This window comes from Phocoena sinus, chromosome X (genome assembly GCF_008692025.1).
Source record: "Phocoena sinus isolate mPhoSin1 chromosome X, mPhoSin1.pri, whole genome shotgun sequence".
NCBI lineage: Eukaryota > Metazoa > Chordata > Mammalia > Artiodactyla > Phocoenidae > Phocoena > Phocoena sinus.
Window position 1 is genome coordinate 53,959,726 of NC_045784.1, and position 20,656 is coordinate 53,980,381.

General features: G+C 43.5%; 1 protein-coding gene across 1 annotated transcript in view; it reads right to left on the bottom strand.

The window, feature by feature from the left end:
- Positions 1 to 6,173: 6,173 nt before the first annotated feature.
- ZC4H2 (zinc finger C4H2-type containing) overlaps positions 6,174 to 20,656 on the bottom strand; it is a 36,135-nt gene continuing 21,652 nt past the window's right edge. The window contains 5 exon segments of the mRNA XM_032618721.1: positions 6,174 to 7,634; positions 10,261 to 10,423; positions 11,295 to 11,467; positions 13,064 to 13,119; positions 13,122 to 13,234. Coding sequence (XP_032474612.1) covers positions 7,521 to 7,634; positions 10,261 to 10,423; positions 11,295 to 11,467; positions 13,064 to 13,119; positions 13,122 to 13,234 — 619 coding nt within the window. The 3' untranslated portion in view covers positions 6,174 to 7,520.

Here is a 20,656-nt window from a genome sequence, read left to right on the forward strand (position 1 = left end):
CCGGACTTGACTTTATTGGTGAAGGAATCTAATGGGTTCATGGGCGTTCCTGAGATGGAAGGTGGCTTTTCACAAGCTTTCGCCTGGCCCCAAACCCTTTACTGCACCAGAAACTGGGGCTGACTGTGGTGCTAGTGGAAGTTCAGACTTCCTCCATTCTGCTCTCCAGTTCCCCATCTAAACTAGCTGGGGCTGGACACAGGGCTAGAAGATGGGGAATGTGCTCCAGGCAGGGCAGGTGGAGCAGCGGCAGTAGCAGATAAGTGAATCTTCATAGACGTTGACAGCTGGAAACAGAATGCCATGGGGTTTGTTTCCTTAGTAACTGTTTCCAGATCTTTTCAGGGGTAAGGGTGATAAAGATGGCCTCTGTATGGAGATTGTCTTCTCTGGTTCTCAGGGATGAGTGTTGGCTTCACATTATTCTTCTGTAAATTCCAGTGGGTCCTATAGAAAATTTTGAAGCTATGCTGCTCATGCAAGTGGCTGAGGGCTGCTGGTGGTGCGCTGAGGGGTGGAGTAGTAGCAGAAGTAAATGCCACCATTGGGGTAGAATGGAGAACAGCAGCCAGTTATACCCATAGATTCAGCAGCAGTGAATCTAAGCTTAGTGTCAGTAAGAAGTGTAACAGCTGAGGTACTCTCTTGCTAGGATCTGATTATTCCTGGGTTGCGGATGATAGGCTAGAAAGACAGAGGTGGAGAGGGCACTGAACAATACTTTCCAATGTATCATCGCCCAGTCCTGCTGTGGCTTTAGGAGGACACTCACGTCAGTTATGAAGTTCATGGTGATTGTGTCCAGGAGCACTTCCATTGAAAATCAGATTGCGGATCTCTTTGGGAGACTGGTTATGCACTTGAGTTTTGGTGCCTGATTTCTTAGGTTTGAGTCCCAGCTCTGCGACTCACTGCACGACCTTGGGCAAGAAACCTAACACACTTGGTGCCTCCGATTTTTGTAAAATGGGGATAAATAATCGCACATATCTTTTAGGACTTCTGTGAAGGTTAAATGTGAGCATTATGTGAAGCACACAGTTCAATGCCTAGACCACAGTAAATGCTCACTCAATAAAGAGAAGCTATTATACTGTGTCTCTTTCAGGTCTGTCTTCACCCCAATGCATGTGTCACAGAGGGACATATATTAGAAGGCATCGGACCAAAAGCAGAGCCGTCAAGGGTCCTGGCAATCCATGATTTTTAAGGGATATGGTGCCCTGCCAGAGTAGCATTAGGCAGAGGGAGTGCACTTCTCTGTGCACTTTTCTCTTGGGAACCCATAAACAGCCATTTGTATTCTTGGGGACCCCCTATGCTGACTCTTCACTTTTTCCTGGTGCTGCCATGTATGGACATCTGTTCCTTGCTCCTTTTGGATGAATATAACCACCTTCCTGCTGTGGAGGCATCCCCTCTGCTTTCTGGATGGAACCCAGAGGCCTCCTGGTGGGCAATGTGGTTACTTGGTCAGGATGTGGAAGAATGTCTGGAGTCAGGGTTGGCAGTAGGACCCAGAGATCAAGGGCAGTGTCTCAGGCCCTTGGAGTTGTCAGGGTTATGGAATTTCAAGCTCAGACGACTAGGACTAAGGTGATGTGTGGAGGAGAACGGCGGAGGCATTAACTGCCTCTGCACTGGGTGTGCACAGCAGTGTGGTGGGAGGTTCCGTAACAGGTTCACCCCATCACCAGCAGGGGGCAGCATCTGCCCAGATGGCAGGGTAAGTGGGTCAGGGCCAGATCTGAAACTGTCTGCCCAGAGCCCCTGAGCATGCTATGACGTGGATTAGAAACAAGAGGTGACAGCTGCCCTTAACACTACCAGAAAGAAAGAAGGCTCACAGTACAGCTGGGCCTAGGACTGAGGGATTTCCCAGGATGTTAAAACCAGAGCAGTCCTGGGCAAACTGGGACAAGTTGGTCACCCTAAGTAGGAACGCAGAGCTGTCTCTCCCTCTCTCTCCATTATCATCTGTTCTACCCGGTGCTCTGCCAATTCCACATGGTGGGGGTGGGGGGGGGGGTCAGTGAGAGCTATGCTGATTACACAAGAGGTCAAATTAGAAAGTGGGAGTGCTGGGGAACAAACCAAGGCTTTTAGGCAGAGAAGTAACATTATCAGGTAGATGTATTATGGCCCCGATATTTTATTATGAAAAAAAATTACATATACAGCAAATTTTACAGGTAGCACCCATATGCCCGCACCTAGATCCTACAATTAGCATTTTACTGGACTTCTTTTATCACATGTCTATTCTTCTATCCATCCACCAATCCACCTAAGTTTTGATGCATTTCAAAAAAGATTGTAGACATCACTACACTCTTCCAAGCATTTTTGAGGTTTAGTGGAGTCAGATAGACCCAAATTTGAAGGCAGTTGACTTCTACCAGCTTAAATTTTCTCATCTCTAAGTTGATGACACTGAGTGCTGGTAGGAAGATTTGATTTGTTTACTTTATGAAACACTCAGATAATGCTTTCTATGTGCAACTCATAAATCTTATCTCATTTAATCCTAGTAACAATCCAATGAGGTAAATTCTGTTATTACCCCCATTGTACAGATGAGGTTTCAAGAAGTTAAGGAGCTCCCTGAAGGTCACACGGTCAGCAAATGGCATTGCTGAGAGTTGAATCCAGACTCTCTGGCTTTGGTATCCACGTTCTTAGCTACTACACTATGCTGCCTCCCACAGCGCCCACTAAATTCTGGACATCCAGTGAATGGTCACCCTCGCCTTCTTTGTTTTTAGATCTTTCACTGCAACCCCACACAGTAGGTATTATCTCCAGGTTACAGATGAGGAAACTGGAGGTTGGAAAAGTTTGATAACTTCCTCAAGAATGCACTGCTAATAAATAAAGGATTGGGGATTTGAACCCAGGAACGACTCATTCCTGGGTCAGTGTCATTTCCCTGTACTGCACAGTACAGAAACCACTGAAGTGCACATGAGCCTAGACCACTTATGGGGGATTCTTGTTTAGGGATGGTCTTTCCTCAGCCATAGCAGAAAAGAATGTGGTGAAAAGAGGGGTTTCTGCCTAGTTACCATGAGGGGCCCGTGTCTTTTTATAGCTATGAAACAGACTCAGTGGCAAGTGGCAGCAGAGCCTCGGAATCTCATCAAGCTCCAGGAAAGGAACCATGACTCTTAGCTATCAACTCTCCCTCTGAGGGAGGCCTTACATGGGGGCAATCCCTTCCCTATTGTACCCTGCCTCCTCTTCCCTTTTCTCCCCCACCCTTCTCCTCCCCTTCCCTTCCCTTTCTCTTCTTCCTCCTCCTCCTCCTCCTCCCTCCCCTCCTCCTCCTCATCATCATCTTTGGCCTCTCAGGAAGCCAGTCATAATCATTATCATTTTCTTCCTCATAGCTATCATTTACAGAATGCTTCTCAAGTGCTGTTCTAGGCACTTTACATATATGATTAGCTCATTTAATCTTCACAACAATGCCATGAGGAGAGGACTACTACTATTCCTACCTCACATATGAGATATTGGAGCCCCAGAGAGGTTAAGTACCTAACCTAAGGGCACCTGGCCCTGAGTTAACAGCCTTCCCAGAGTTCACCTTGGGAGATGTTGATCATTGCAAAGATGCTGATAATCGCTATGGGAAAGCTGGGGGCATAATAGTAACAGGGAACTGGACTTTAAGAGCAGAATTGCTAAAATTGCCTGGCCTTCCCCTGTGGAGTGAGCACCTATCCTCAGTGTAAAAGCGACCCATCTGCCACAAAGCAGGTATACAATCATCCCCACTGTGTCAAACGTGTAAAGAGAGCCCCAAACCAGGTTATTCCCAGATTGGAAGGTCTGGATTCTAGTTGTGGCTTTGCTCTTAACCTGCTAAATGACCTTGCGTAAGTCAGTTCCCCTCTCTGGGTCTCATTTATAAAATGTAATACTACTAACAGTACAGGGCTATTAATGTGAGCATTAAATGAGAATGTTGAAGAAGGTGCTTTACAGCATCTTACCAATATAACAAATAACTTCCCTTACTCTCCTCCTCCTCCTTCATCTCTCTCTCCTTCACCTGCCTCGTCTTCATCTTTTACTCTATTTTGTTCCTTCTCTTCCTTTCTTCAGTCTCCTCTAACCAGGTCTCAGACTTACCTGAAGAACTGCTCTTAGGCAGAAGAAACACAGGCTTTAAAGGCAGACAGACCTAGCTTTGCCTCCTGGCTTTGCCCCTTCCTAGTGCTTTGTTGGGCAACTATTTTACCCTTTTTGAGCCTCAGTTTTATCATCTGTAAAAATGGACACGCATAATGCCTTCGTTGTAAGGTTTCTGTTGGATGATGTGGTAGGTTGTCTGCAAATACGACCAAGAATTGCCCCCATCTCTGGCATACATGCAGCTCCTCCCATCAAGAGGCGGAGTCTCTTTTCCCCACTCCTTAAATCTGGGCTGGCTCTGTGACTTGCTTTGACCAATAGAGTACAGCAGCAGTTTTGCTGTATGACTTCTGGTCTTATGCCACAAAAGGCCTTGCAGCTTTTGTTTTCACCCTCTGGGAAGACTGCTGCCACATAAAAAAAATGTCTCACTATTCTACTTGGAGAGAGAGGTCCAATGGAGAAAGAAAGGCCCTGGAGAGTAAAATACTACAAAGGGAGGTGGGAGGCCCAGCCAGCCCACAGCTGTTTCAGCCACCACAGCTGAGGTATCAGATATGAGAGAGCACACATCTTGGGTCCTTCAGCCCCAGCCAAGCTGTCTGAGGCAACACCACATGGAATAGAAATAAGCCATTCCCAGCAAGTCCTGCTCAAATTGCAGAATCACAAGCAAACACATGGTGGCTGTTTTAAGCCACTAAGTTTTTGGGTGGTTTGTTTCACAACAGATAGCTGAACCAGAAAAATTAAATGAGATAGTAGCACCCCACCCAGTGGCTGGCAGGTATAGGTACTCAACATTTGATTGTTCCCTTCCCATTCAGAGGTGTTCCCTGGGAAACAGCTGACCTGGCTAGTTGTGCTGCAGCTGCATTGACAGATCTGACCTCCAGTGTGCCAAAGATGCAAAGCAATGACCACTTCTCCTATACTTTACGGGGACCTGCTGAGAGCTATACAGGTTAAGGTGTACTCCAAGTTACACAGCTGAGTGTCCTCCCTTTGCCCAGAGTGAGTCTAGGCCACCTTAAAAGCAGGCTTGTAGCTGAACAAAATCTGGGGTGGTAGAGTAATGTCAGCTAAGACAAATAGTGTTTCTTTTGACCGCTTATCCAATCTACCTGGTACCAGAGGCACAAGGGGTAGAAGTACTTACTACATGCCTGGCATTGAGTGCTTACTATATGCCTGGCATTGCTCACAACAGTGCCAGAAGTAGGTACTGTTATTTTCCCAGATGAGGACACTGAAGCACAGAGAAGTTTCTGTCAACTGTTGGGTTTCTGGAAAGCATTGGGACAGTTTAATGTACAGGATATTAATTAGGGTGCCCTTGGGATCAACACTTGTAGAAGAAAAGGGAAGAGAAGGAGGCAGGATTGGACAGAGGGAGCTATTGAACTGCAACTCAGTCTTAACGGAAACCACAGCCCACCCATGGGGAGCTCTGAAGCTGGGATGACCCTTCGGAGTTGTTCCCTATTGTATCCTCATAGGGGAACAGGCCTTTACATTCCTGCATCAGTCACTGAATTCCTAGTCCCTGATTTCTAGTTCAGAGTTATTTCACCTACTCCTGTGATCAAGCCATCCCAAACGGGAGAAAAGCTTAAAAAAGTGATCATGGAGAAAAAGTAGGGAAAAAAATGGACTCTGGTACCAGACAAATCTGTGTTCAAATCCTGAAACTTCTCTTACTACCTGTCTGTTTAACTCTGTACAAGTTATTTAACTTCTCTGAGCTTCAGTTTACATTTTTGGAAAATGGCAATAAGAATACTTAGCTTGAAAGGTTGTTTTGAAAACCAAATACAATCATCTATATAAAGCATCTTACATAGAGACTTGACACAGAGTAGGCACTGAATACATGGAAATTATTATAAAAATAGGGTAAATTATTATGCGGCGGTGTGCCTGGTTTTCTCACTTGTAGGGTGGAGTGAATAAGAGTAAAGAAGAGTTACCCAGAAGGGGAAAGGGCATTACATCTTTTCTGTTACCTGGTACTTGTAGGCACTGAGTCAGCATTTACTCCAATGAACAAACGTTTATTTAAAAGGATTTGTACAGACATAACGCTCTTACTTTCAAAGAGAAGAGGAACCTTTTATATATTATGAACACACAGACGCTGTGGCAACTTAAAACTACAGCTAAGAAAGGAAGGAAAAATATCCCCCCTCCCCAGCCAGGAGCTAACACTTTTTCAGTCAGCCAGCCCCCATCCCTGTCCCTTAAGTTTGAGAGTGACTTGACTAGAGATGTGGCTTTGGAGGAGGGAAGAGCTGTAGGGCTTGGGGAGCCTGGTGCCTTTTCTTTTGAGAGGGAAATCCACCTACACAATCCACAGAAAAAGGGGTGGCCAAAAGCTGACCTGAGCTGAGGCTGCCTTAGAGAAGAGAGACTGGAGTAGAAATCCCACCTACCTGCATGTGTAAAGTGATTGGCATTCACTTGAATCTCAACCCACTATTCTGACCTCTAAGATATACCATTTGAGTAAGTGCCAGAGTAATGGTTTTGAACAAAAGTCAACACAAATGTCAGCCTGGGGCCTCTCCAGCCTAAGGCAGCCCCGATAGCAGAGCCCTCAGACCAACGACTTAGGCAACGAGTTAGGCAGGACTTGTGGAGTGGGTCTGGCTCCCTGATTTCACTGTGGGGAACATCTGCTACTGATTTTCAAAAGCTAGGGTTTATTATGGGAGAAAAGCCCACAGATTTTAGGATCCCCAGACACATAGCCTGGTACCTGAGAACTTTAATATATCTGGGAAACTGCCAGGTGGTGGGGTGGTGAGCTCAATAATAACAGCCAGGCCTCCCGAATGAATATGAAAAAGGAGAGCTTGTCCAAGCTACCTCCGGGCCTTGAGGATGAGATGAGGTTGCGGGTGGGGCAGATAAATGCACCAAGCCTATTGAAAAGTCCAGCAAGAAGACTGTTGTCCCTTCAGAGCCTAAGGCAAAAGTACAGGGAGGGGGCACACTGGAGCCTTCACCTGAAACAAGATATGGGTCTCCCCAGGCCCTCAGGCCTTAGGCCCCAGGCCTCAGGCACAAGAGACAGAGAATCACATCTGGGACTTCCACCCTTCCCTTAGCTCCAAACAAGGGCAGGGGTTGAAATGTGGGTGAGAGAGAAGGGATCTTTAGACACAACTGTCATTAGCACCTGAACCACATCTCTTCCTAAACCAGAAACTCCAAGAGCAAAAAGAAATAAGAGCAAAGTGAGAGAGGGGTTGTGCTTCCATCACATTAAATAGGAGACTTTGTAGAGGTGGGGAAGGGTTGTTTCACATGGAGACATCAATCACTCTGGCCAAGGGGAGAGGTTATGAGCAGCAGAGCTCTAAGTGTTCTCCCTCTTTTCATTCATCCTGCTTCCGTTTTGGCTTTTTGGGGTTCCTGGACCGACTCTTGGCTTTGCACAGAGGGCATATAGGTGCATTCCGGTGAATTTGTTGGTGACATGACAAGCAGGCCTGGTGGGGGGCACAATACAAAGCAAGTTAGTGGTCAGATTCTTCTAGGCCATGGCCCATCTTTCCCAGGGGCCCCCACAAGCAATTGCGATTTCCCAACAGGAAGGAGCAAGACCCAAGTAGTGAGTCCCAAGTAGCAAGACCTGTGCTGGATGTAAGGGATGCAAAGGATATAAGGGAGTGAGAGTCAAAGAGGGGTACTGAGGAAAAATATCCAAAATTTGGCAATAAGGCAAAATGTGACTTGCATATTCATTAAGCATTATACTGGAGCATGATCTAACAGGCTCACTCAAGGATTATTTAATTCTCTAGGACAGGTATCAATAAACTTTTTCTGTAAAGGCCAAGATAGTAAATATTTTGGACTTTCTTTTCAGGTCATATGATTTTAGTTGCAACTACTCAGCTCTAACTGCCTTACATAAAAGAAGCTATAGACAATACATAAACAAGCAGGCATGTGTGGGGGCCAATAAAACTTTATTTACAAAAACAGGGAGCAGGTCACACTTGGCCTATGGGTTCTGGTTTGCTGACCCTTGCTCTAGGAGAATGTCTCTTTATTTGACTATTTACTACTTATTTAAAAAATTGAAGTATAGTTGATTTAAAATGTTGTGTTCGCTTCTGGTATACAGCAAAATGATATAGATGATAGATAGATAGATAGATAGATATTCTTTTCTGTTATGGTTTATTACAGGATATTGAATATAGTTCCCTGTGCTATACAGTAGGACCCTGTTGTTTATCTATTTTATACATAGTAGTCTGTATCTGCTAATCCCAAAAGCCTAATTTACCCCTGTCCCACCCCCTTTCCCCTTTGGTAACCATAAGTTTGTTTTCTATGTCTGTGAGTCTGTTTCTGTTTTGTAAATAAGTTCATTTGTATCATATTTTATATTTCACATATAAATGATATCATATGGTATTTGTCCTTCTCGGTCTGACTTACTTCACTTAGTATGATAATCTCTAGGTCCATGCATGTTGCTGCAAATGGCATTATTTCATTCTTTTTTATGGCTGAGTGGTATTCCATTGTATATATGTACCACATCATCTTTATCCGTTCATCTGTCGATGGACATTTAGGTTGCTTCCATGTCTTGGCTATTGTAAATAGTACTGCTACGAACATTGGGGTGCATGTATCTTTTTGAATTAGAGTTTTCCCCTGGATATGTGCCTAGGAGTGGGATTGCAGGATCATATGGTAGCTCAAATTTTAGTCTTTTAAGGAACTTCCATACTGTTCTCCATAGTGGCTGCACCAATTTACGTTCCTGCCAACAGTGTAGGAGGGTTCCCTTTTCTCCACACCCTCTCCAGCATTTGTTATTTTTTAATGATGGCCATTCTGACCGGTGTGAGGTGATACCTCATTGTAGTTTTGACTTGCATTTCTCCAACAATTAGTGATGCTGAGCATCTGTTCATGTGCCTATTGGCCATCTGTATGTCTTCTTTGGAGAAATGTCTATTGAGGTCCTCTGCCCATTCTTTGATGGGATTGTTTGTTTTTGTGTTATTGAGTTGTATGAGCTGTGTTTATATTTTGGGAACTAAGTCCCTGTTGGTCGCATCATTTGCAAATATTTCCTCCCATTCCTTAGGCTGGCTTTTCATTTTTGTTTATGGTTTCCTTTGCTGTGCAAAAGCTTATAAGTTTGAATAGGTCCCATTTGTTTACTTTTGCTTTTATTTCTATTGCCTTGGGAGACTGACCTAAGAAAACACTGGTACAATTTATGTCAGAGAATGTTTTGCCTGTGTTCTCTTCTAGGAGTTGTATGGTATCATGTCTTACATTTAAGTCTTTAAGCTGTTTTGACCTTACTTTTGAGTATGGTGTGAGGGAGTGTGCTAACTTCATTGATTTACATGCAGCTGTCCAGCTTTCCCAATACCACTTGCTGAAGAGACTTTCTTGTCTCCACTGTATATTCTTGCCTCCTTTGTCGAAGATTAATTGAACGTAGGTGAGTGGGTTTATTTCTGGGCTCTCTATTCTGTTCCACTGGCTATAAATACTTTTCCACTAAATAGTATACTATTTGCCTATTTACTATTGATCAGGGCCCAGATGCTGTGACTTAATGTTGATAAGGCACAAATGGCTTTTGCCCAGTAGAGATGCAAATTATTTTTGTTACAAAGAAAAGGTAATCCTAAAGATTACAGTTTTATTTTCCTGTAGGACATTAACCAGTTCTGGATTTAACATTGCAAACTTATTTCGGCATTCCTTTCCTTTCTTGACTATATAATTATCTGTTCCTCTAATGCTTCTGGAACCAGCTTTGTGATGCTGCTGGCTCCCTTGTTAATGACACACGTTCACTGTATATTTGTCCGAGTCACGTTTCTAACTTTCTGAAAATTATACTTTAGCAGAGCCTGCCAATCTCCCTGCATTCTAACCTCTCTGGGAATATGAGGCAACAAGACCAGTGGCTCTACTATAGCACACATACACACCACCCCTTCCTCTGTGTCCCAAGCAAAGGCTGTTTTAGGAAGACCCCAAACAAGTAAGGCCAAAGCCCCAGACCCAACCTTCCATGGGGCGGCTTGAGGATACCTTGCTTCCTCCACAGTCCATACCCAGCTCACTCACCTTCATAGGTGGGGGCTGCTGCCTGAAGGTGGCTGTCTGCCGAGTGTCCTGCTTCCTAGCCACTTGGAGTTGTTGGGCGGCAGCGGCTGCGGCGGCCAAGGATTCGGGGATTGGGGGCTCCTGAGGCTCCGTCTGCCACTCTGCTTTCTGCTTCTCAAAGTAACTTTGGAGATGAGAGACATTAGCTGGATCATTCTGAAAGCAAGGAGGACCTTGCCCCTCTTAAGGACTCCATGCTACAGAACGAAGGGGGTTGGGCTGTGGCTCACTGTAGGAAGCTCCTGCACCCTCTCCAGCCCAAGGCTCTTTTCCCTGGGTACCAGGCCCACTGTGTGTTGGGAAGGGTACTCCTCCTGCTCCTTGGCTCTGACAGGCCCAGAAAAATAAAAAAAATCCCAAGGCTAGCCAAGTCCTCAAAGGGCATTTGTCTGCCCTCCATCCCATGTTCCTTTGCAGTATTCCTATTAAGTGTTCTCAGGCCTCCGCTGGCATACCTCTAGGAATAAGAAGCTCACCACTTCCACAGGCAGCCTGCTCTACCTTAAGGAAGTATGTTCCCTTGTATTCCTTCTACAGAAATGAGCTCTGTGTCTCTGTAAAGTAAGCCCAGTTCTTAACTCTGGGTCTTAAGGTGAAGTTCCAGGCTAGCCCCTGGAGGCCATGAAAGCTCACCCTTTCTGTGTGTTCAAGGTTTCTGGACACCCCTTCTAGACCTTGACTTGGAAAGTGACCTCTTAAGAGTCACAGACACATACACACACAAAGAGTCATAGCCATAGTCTTGTATTGTCAAATTGCACAAGGAACTTTAAAAGCCATCTAGTAATTCTAGTCTAATCATCTGACAGCCCAACACAGAGACTTACCCAAGGTCATGCAATGAGTCGGCCACTGACAGGCCTGGGGCTAGGACTGGGTACCCTGACTTTCAGACCAGGCTTTATGTGTGTATATATACGTGTGTGTGTGTGTGTGTGTGTGTGTGTGTGTGTGTGTGTGGTGTATGTTGCAGGGACAGGAGGCAGGCAACTTACTCCAAGGAGAGCTTCTCCTCCTCTTCACATAGGTCAGGGAGCCTCTGCAGGCCCAGAGTCATGCGCAGGGCATCCACATGTTCCTTCAGCGGCTTATACTCATCATGTAGCCGCCGGGTAGACTCTAGCAGCTTGTTTAGGTCATTCTCAGACTGTTTGATGGTGTTTTCCATCTGGAACACAGAGTGAGGCAAGCACAGAGAAAAGACTCCAAGATTCTCAGCGAGGCTGTACAGCTGAGTGGATAATAGCACAGGCTCCAGAGCCAAACCAATCTGTGATCAAGTCCTCAACCCACTATGTATTCTATGTGACTCTTGTCAAGCCTCAGTTTTTTCATCTGTATAATGGTGGTAACTTTCATACCTACCTCATATAATCTTGGTGAAGATTCAATGATTGAATTCATATAAGCGCTCAGTACAGGGGCTAACACAGAGTAAAGGTTCAATTAGTGGTAGTTGTTATTCAAATATAGAATCTTAGAGCTGGAATGGCCTTTAGAGTTCATGTAGTGCACCCCACCACCATTGTACAGATCAGAGAATTGAGACTCAGAGAGAAGAAGTAACTTCCTCAGAGAAATGCTTCCTAGGAGCAAAGACTACATAAAGACTCAGGGCTTTTGCCTCCCAGGCCAGTGGCTTTTCTCCTAGATCAGTGGTTCCCAAAATGCAGTTACCAGATCAGCAGCATCAGCATCAACTGGGAACTCATTATGAATGTAAATTCTCAGGCACCACCCCAGATATAAGCAATCAGAAATTCTGCGGTGAAGTCCAACAATCTGTGTTTTAACAGGCCCTCTAGGTGACTCATGAGGCATGTTCAAGTTGGAGATCCACTGGCCCAGATTTTCAGCCCCTCTGTGATTAATACCTTGTTTATTTCTCTATCCTTAGTTACCTGGCAGCAGAACTGCCAACTCCTCATGAGACCCTGATATCCTGTGATCTTGTGACACAGACAATCCCAGGTAACTACTGTCCAAATTGCATTCATATTTCCTTTAAGACCCTAGGCCTGGCAATATCAGGAAGTAGATATTGCCACAGAAATGAGTCTCCCAAGAATAGAAACTTAGCTCCTTCAAACGTGATTTAAAAAAAAAAAAATTCTCATTATCATAGGCTCTAAGGGTTGGAAAGGGCCTTACAGGTCAGCACCTCCAACCTCCCTCCTGGTGAAGGAATCACCAATACTGCAGCCCAGACAGGTGATCATTCAGACTCTGCTTTAATAACTCTATAAAGTGGGGGACTTATCACCATAGCAGGCAGTTCATTCCCCACATTCCAAGGGTCTCCAAAAGAGAGACTGTAATGAGGGAGCCCCAGTTGGGTAGGCTGGCAGAGATGGTTTGTTTGGCTTAGTTGGAAGCTTTGGATGGAGCCCTAAATTTAAGTTAGATCCCCAAGGCATCTGCCTGCTCTGCTTTTCCCCAAAGCTAGCTCTCAACTTCTAGACTCCCAGAATGAGAGTACACCAGTGCTGAGTGAGACCTCAGAGGTGACTGAATCCCTCTCACGGTACAGAAAAGGAAAATGAGGCCCCGAGAGAAGAAGGAACTTGTCCAGTGATATACAGTCGATCAGTGACAGAGCCAGGGCTGGATCTCAGAACTCCTGGATTCTTCCATTTCACCATAGCCTGATGCCTACTCCCCCAAATTGGCCACAGCCATATCTCAAGGAGAGTCCACAGCACTCACCACTGCCTATTCCTCCTCAAAGGGCCCAGAAATAGGCTTCAGGCAGCCAGCCACATACCACATTGATATCAGCGTGGATCAGTCGGAGTTCCTCCACATGGGCCATTTTCTCTGTAGCAGGAGGTCCATCTCCTGCTTGTATTCCTTCAGGTGCCTCTCTTCTGATTCAAGGGCCTCAAACTCAGCCTTCAAACGGGTCTTGATCTTTTCCATCTGCAGGGTCTTGTTCCTGCCATTCCCCCAAAGGAGGAAACAGACCAGGCAGGAGAAGGCAGGAAAAGGGAAATGGAGTACAGAGTTAGGGAAATGGAGTACAGAGTTAGAGAAATGGAGTACAGAGTTAGGCCCTGAGCCAGGGCTATCTTGTTAAGCCATCTTTCTAAGCTTCCCTCTCTTCAGGCAGAGGCAGCCTGAAGCCGTCCCCACAAAGGCAGGAGATTCTTTCTTCTAAGCTAAAAGCTCAGTGGGTCTTGAATGGGGATGATTTTGTTCCTTGATGGAGCATTTGAAAACATGGGGCAGGTTTTAGCTGTTAGATTTATTCAAGGGAGAGCACTACTGGCATTTAGTGGATATGGGCCAGGAATGCTAAACAGCCTCTCAACGCACAGGAAAGTCCCACATCACAAATAACTCCCACCCAAGATGCCAACCATGACCTCTTGAGAAACTCTAGAGCAGCACTATCCAATAAATTTTCTACAATGACGGAAATTTTCTGTATCTATGCTTTCTAATACAGTAGCCACTAGGCACCTGAAGCTACTGAGCATTCAAAATATGGCTAGTGCAACCGAGGAACTGAATTTTGAATTTTATTTAATTTTACTCAATTGATCAAAATTAAGTTTAAACAGCCACATGGGGATAATGGCTCTCATATTGGACCACACAGCTCTATAGGGTCCCCTCATCAGTTCCAGAAGAGGCAGGAGACGGGAAGAACTGCAGCTCATTTCTTTTCCTAGAAAGCATAAAACCTATTTCTGGTTGTTAAATCCCAATTGCATACCCTCTGGCTCAGTAATCCCACACCTAGCAATTTATTCTAAGGAAATAAGTCAAGGAAGCAAAAAGTTACACAGGGATATGCTTTCTGGTCTATGGGCAAAATTGGAATATTTGGCAGCCACTAAAAGGAATCATTATGAAGACTTGTGACATGGAAAATGTTGAAGATACTCCATGAAAATGTATATACACTAGGATTGCAATTTCAAAATACACATGTATGTGACTAAACAAAAGGAATTGGCAAGAGTACAGTTTCAAGGATCTTTGAGACCACTGAAGCCTGCCTAAGTGAAAGAGCCACAAAACTTTGGAAGGAAGCCCCTCTAGGGCACACTGATGCCCTCCCACTCACTCTCTACTCTCTGGTTCTCAGGTTCTGTCTAGCCATCATCCATTACTCAGATTAGGCATCTCCTTTATTCTGCCTCAGTAGCTGGCTTTCTCCTCTGCCCCAGCCCATCCCATGGTTACTCTTGCTCCACACCCTGGCCTCTGGCCTCTGACCTCAGCCTGCTTCTGTGTTCATTCTCTCTCCTTCCTTCAGCATTGCCTGTGGCTCCTGCCTCAAGAGGTGGCCCTCAATGGCACAGAACCACAGAAAGAATTATGTAAGGTGGGTAGGATGACAGACGAAATTTTTCTTTCAATATTCAAAATTTTCTTTTCAAGTTATTATATTGCTTTTACCTTAGAAAAGGTTAAAAGGATGGGTGTTATTATCCCATCTGTAAAGAAGGAAATTGGGAGTTCAGGATGGTAAGTTGCGGTAAATGGGATGTTGTGATTTGAACCCAGGGCTCTCTAACACCACCCACTACTCCACACTGCCTGACTGGGGTTACCCAGACTAAGGGGCGTAAACATAGTGAGGGTTTTCGGTATACCTGTTCAACTGCCTTGCAGAGGGATGATAGTGATTTGTACTGGTCAGTTAATCCACTACTTAGAGCCCCCTCCCATCTAGACTTCTATTCTCTTCCTCTAGATTGCATACAGTGCAGTCTAAACTTCACCTATCCCTACCCCAATTTACAGATGGGAAAACTGAGATTCAGAGTGATATAGTGTCTCACACTGATTCATACAGCCAGTTTGTGGCAGTGCTAGGCCTAGAACCCATTTCTGCAGGCAGAGCCATAATTTGAAAGGAACATGGGCTTTAGATTCAGACGTGGGTATAATTCCTGGTTCTGCCCCTGACTAGCTATTTGCCCTTGGACAATAAGAATAACAACTATATTTATAGTTTAATTATATTCATTGAGCACCGATTATGCACCAATTATAGAAGGTTTGAAGATACATTCATTCAACAAATACTTATGGAACATTTATCATGTGCCAGCCACTGTACTAGGTGCTAGAGATAGAGCAGAGAACAGGACAGCCTGTGGACAGGAATCTTCACCTAATGAGGAAAATAGACCCTGAACACATGTAAAACTAAGTGGTAAGTAATATGGATGAAATGCAGAATGCAATGGAAGGACACACCAAAGGGTTCTAACATAGTCTGAGGGACACTGTAGTCAAGGGGGCTGTCACAGGAAGCTCCCCTGAGAAACTGAGAATGTGACATCTAAGCTAAGACCTGGAGAATGGGTCGGAGGTAGATGGTGGGTAGCAGGTAGACATAGAGGAGAGCAGTCCAGGCAGAGAATACTATTTGCAATGGCCCTAGAACAGAAAAGAATGTGGCACATTAGAGGAACTGAAAAAAGGTCAATGTGGCTGGAACACCTACTGCAAGTGGTGTGTGTGTGTGTGTGTGCATGTGCACACGCGTGTGCGTGTGCGTGTGTGTGTGTGTGTGTGTGGTGGGGGCTGTCTGAGATGAAATTAGGGAAGTTGCCAGAACACAACCTGGAGATTGAGATGAGGAGCGAGTACTTTTATCTTCAGGAGAAGGGGGAATCATTGTAGAACTTTAAGCAGCAGGAGTGACATAATCGGATTATCTCTTTTCACTTCTCTCAGCCCTGGTCTCTTCATCAGTAACACAGGAATAATAATAGCACTTACCTTACAGGTTCTTTGCTGAGGGCTAAATGAGCTAAGACATGTAAAGTCCCCAAGCAGAGTATGTGGCACGTGGTGAGCAGTCAACAAATGATAGTACCTATCCCTCCCCACACTGCCCAACTCTTCTGCTATGGTTATCTCCTTTACCACAGTGGTTTAAATTTTGTTATAAAGAGCCTACAATGGGTAGGATGTGTGTATAATGTGTGTGTGTGTGTGTGTGCCCACATGCATGTGTGCACATGTACTAGCATGAGTAGCGAGGTATATTACCACTTATTAAGACTATAATAATAATCATTAACATAAGTCACCTCGTAATGTCAGTATGAATAATGGCATTTTATAGGGCTGGCCCAAGACTTCCTAATTTGTGATCAATTCAGTTAAGATGCTAGCGACTACTACTAAATGAAATCAGGGGTGAGAGGTCTCTCTCACTGACACTTCATAGAAATCAACATAGTACATCTTTCCCTGCTTGGATGAGTGCCTTTTATCTAATCCTCCCTCCTCCATCCATGTCCAATTCTGCTTATAGACAACCCCGTGTTGTCGGGCAGGGGACACTGCAATCCCAGATTAAGTCAAAATAAACCAAAGGTTTTCACCTGGTGGGGTCACAGTTAAAGTGCTGCCTGGAACTGGAAAATCAAAGGCACAAAGGCTTCCTCAAAAGCACCGTGGTATTTCCTCTCCTTCAGGAGGAGGGCTGTCACCAGCAAAATGGCAGCTTTATCCTTTGGGTATGAGGGCCAGGGAGGCCACAATCCAAGGTGTTTTGGAGCCTTTTCCTATTGTCCACCGTGGCAAGAAATGGCAAGGACTAGGGACCCTGACTAAGGGGCAGAAGGGCTAAGACTCCTCGTTATGAGAAGGAAGCAGGGTTATGAAGATGGAGTTCAGAAATAGCCTCTATTTACTGCTATTTCTAAAGTCAGTTTCTCAGGGGCTGGCGGGGAGCCCGGCCCATGCTTTAGTGGAGGGACAGTGGTGTCACTGCAGCCTTTGACGGTACCACTGTTACCTCTCAGCAGTGGTTTACCAAGGGCCGGGCAGTGAGAGCAGTCCACCTCAGGTGCGGAAAATAAAGAGGTGCATTGTGTGCAGAGAATTAAAAAAAAAAAAATAGAACCAATTAAAAAGTTGGCCTGCTCTTTATTATCACCATGCACTGACAATTCTAAACACTGTCCACTGAAGGACATCTGGACTGATTCCAGTTTTTGGCGATTATGAATAAAGCTGCTATGAATATGCAACTACGAGTTTTAGTGTGACCGTAAGTTTTCATTTCTCTAGGATAAATGACCAAGACTGCAATTGCTGGTTTGTATGGTAATTGCATGCTTAGTTTTTTTTTTTTTTTTTTTTTTTTTTTTTTTTTTTTTGCGGTACGCGGGCCTCTCACTGCTGTGGCCTCTCCCGCCGCGGAGCACAGGCTCCGGATGCGCAGGCCCAGTGGCCATGACTCACGGGCCCAGCCGCCCCGCGGCATGCGGGATCCTCCCGGACTGGGGCACGAACCCGCGTCCGCTGCATCGGCAGGCGGACTCCCAACTACTGCGCCACCACGGAAGCCCCATGCTTAGTTTTTTGAGAAACTGCCAAACTGTTTCCCAGAGCGGCTGTACCGTTTCACATGCCCGCCAACAATGTATGAGTGATCTAGTTCCTCTATGCGGCCAGCCATTTTGCTTGAACTGTTTTAAAAGGTATATGGTGATACCTCAAAGTGATCTTAATTTGCATTTCCCTAGTGGCTAGTGATACTGAACATCTTCTCATGTACTTATTTGCCATCTGTATGTCCTTTTCCAAAAAATGTCTGTGCAGGTCTTTGGCCCATTGGACTGTTTGTTTACTCAGGGCTGAGTATTGAGAACTCTTTATGTGTCCTAGATATGAGTGCTTTGTCAGATATGAGGTTTGCAAATATTTTCTCCCATTTATTAGCTTGCCTTTTCATCCTCTTAACCAGGTCCTTAGCAGAACACTTAAAACTGTTTTTTTGATGAAGTCCTATATATATATAGGACTATATATATATATATATATATATATATATGTATTATGGATAATGCTCTGGTGTCATGTCTAAGAGTCTTCACTAAGCTCTAGGGTCTGCAAATTTTCTCCTATGTTATCTTCAGAAAGTTTTATAGTTACATTTATGTCTACAATCCACTCTGAGTTAACTTTGGTACAAAGTTTGAGGTTTAGGTTGAGATTTTTTTTTTTTCTTATGGATATGCAATTGCTTCAGTACCGTTTGCTATAAAGACTGTCCTTCCTTTGTCGGATTACTTTTGCACCTCTGCCAAAAATCAGTTGGCCATACTGTGTGGGTCAATTTCTGGATTCTCAATTTTGTTCCAATTACCTATGTGTCTGTCCCTTTGTCAGTATCACACAATCTTAATCACTGTAGCTATATAATAAGCTTTGAAATCAGGAAGAGCGATTTCTCCCATTTATTTTTATATCTCAAAATACTTTTGGCCATTCTAGTTCTTTTGCCTTGCCATATAAATTTTAGAATAATTTTGTCTATATCTACCAAAAATCTTTCTGGCATTTTGATGGGAATTTTATTAAATTTGTACATCAGTTTGGGAGGATTGGCATCTTTACTATATTGACTCATCTTCCAAACCCTGGATACAGTGTCTCTCTCTATTTAGATCTCCTTTGATTTGTTTTATTAGCATTTTGTAGTTTTCAGCATAAAAGTCCTATGCATCTTTTGTTAAATCTTTGTTTCACTTAGGTATTTCATGTTTCTGAGTGCTTGTAAGTGGTTTCATGTTTTGTAATTATAGTTTCCACATGCATATTGCTATTTGTTTTTGATGCTGATCTTACATTCTGCAATCTTGCTGACTCACGTATTAGATGTAGGAGTTTTTTGGTTTTTTGTTTTGTTTTTGACTTATCAGGATTCCCAACATAGACAAATCATGTTATCTGCAAACGAAAACAGTTTTATTTCTTCCTTTCCATCTTGTACGCCTTTTATTTACTTTCCTGCCTAATTGTCCTGCCTAAAACCTCTAGTGCTATATGGACTAGCAGTGCTGAGAGTGGACATCCTTGCCTTGCTCGTGATCTACGTAGGACAGCATTCATTCTTTGACAAGTAAGTGTATTGTTAGCCAGCTGAAGGGTATTTGTAGATGTACTTTATCAAGTTGAGAAAGTCCCCCCACCCCCGTTCCTAGTTTTTAAAAGAGATTTTATCATAAATATGTGCTGACTTTTGTCAAGTGCTTTATCTGTATTAATGGACATAGTCATGCGATTTCTCTTCTTTAGCCTTTTGATATGATAAATAATATTGATTGATTTTTGAATAACAAACTAACCTTGCATCTCTGGAATAAACCCCTCTTGGTCATGGTGTCAATTTTTTTTTTAATATATTGCCGAATTCTGTTTGCTAATACTTTGATAACGATTTTTACATCTATAATCATGAAGGATATTAATTTATAATTTTCTTGTATTGTCTTTGCCTGAAATTGTTTCAGGGTATTAAGGGCTTCATAAAATAAATGGAGATGTGTTCTTTCCACTTCTGCTTTTTGGAGAGACTGTTAAGAAATAGGGTTAGTTCTCTTTAACCATTTGTTAGAATTCTCCAGTGAAACCAAATGGGCATGGAGGTTCTGGTTTTGGGGGTTGTTACTTTACAAATTTAATTTTCTAAATAGTTTCAGGGTTATTCAAATTATCTATTTTATATCAGGTGAGTTGTGGTAGTGTTTTTTGAGAATCGGTCCATTTCATGTAACTTGTTTAATTTACACGAGTAGAATTGTTCATAGTATTCCTTTGCTATTCTTTTGAAGTCTGTGGGGTTGGTAGTGACATTTTCTGTTTCATTCCTGATGTCTGTAGTTTGTGTCTTCTCTCTTTTTTCTTTGTTAGGGTTGCTAGAGTTTTTTCAATTTTATGTATTTTTTTCAAACATTAAGCTTTCTGTTTCATTGATTTCCCTACTTTTCTTTCTGTTTTTAATCATCAATATCTGCTCTTATCTGTATTATTTCCTGTTTTCTGCTTGCCTCGGTGTTATTTTGCTCTTCTTTTCTAGTTTCTTGAGGTAGGAGCTTAGATTATTAATTAGAGGCATTTCCTCTGTTCTAAAGTAAACATTGGTGCTAAAAATTTCCCTCTCACCACTGCTTCTGCATCATCCCATTTTGATATGTTCATTTTTCATTTTGATATGTTTCATTTTCATTTTCACTCAGTTCAGTGTATTTTTATTTCACGTGAGACTTCATCTTTGAAACATGCGTTATTTTAGAATTTTTTTTTATTATTATCCTTTTCCTGGTATTTTTTCTGACTTCTTGATTTCTAGTTTGACTTTATTAATGTCAGAGAACACACTGTATTTCCTGTCTTTTAAATTTGTTAAGAATTTTTTTTTTGTATCCCAGAATATGGTCTATCTATATTCGTCTACGTTCCATGGACACTTGAAAAGTATGTGTATCCTGTTGTTGGGTGGAATGTTCTATAAATGTTAATTAGATCCTGTCATTGATGGTGTTGTGGAGCTCTATACCCTTGCTGATTTTCTGTCTAGTTTCATCAAATGATAGAC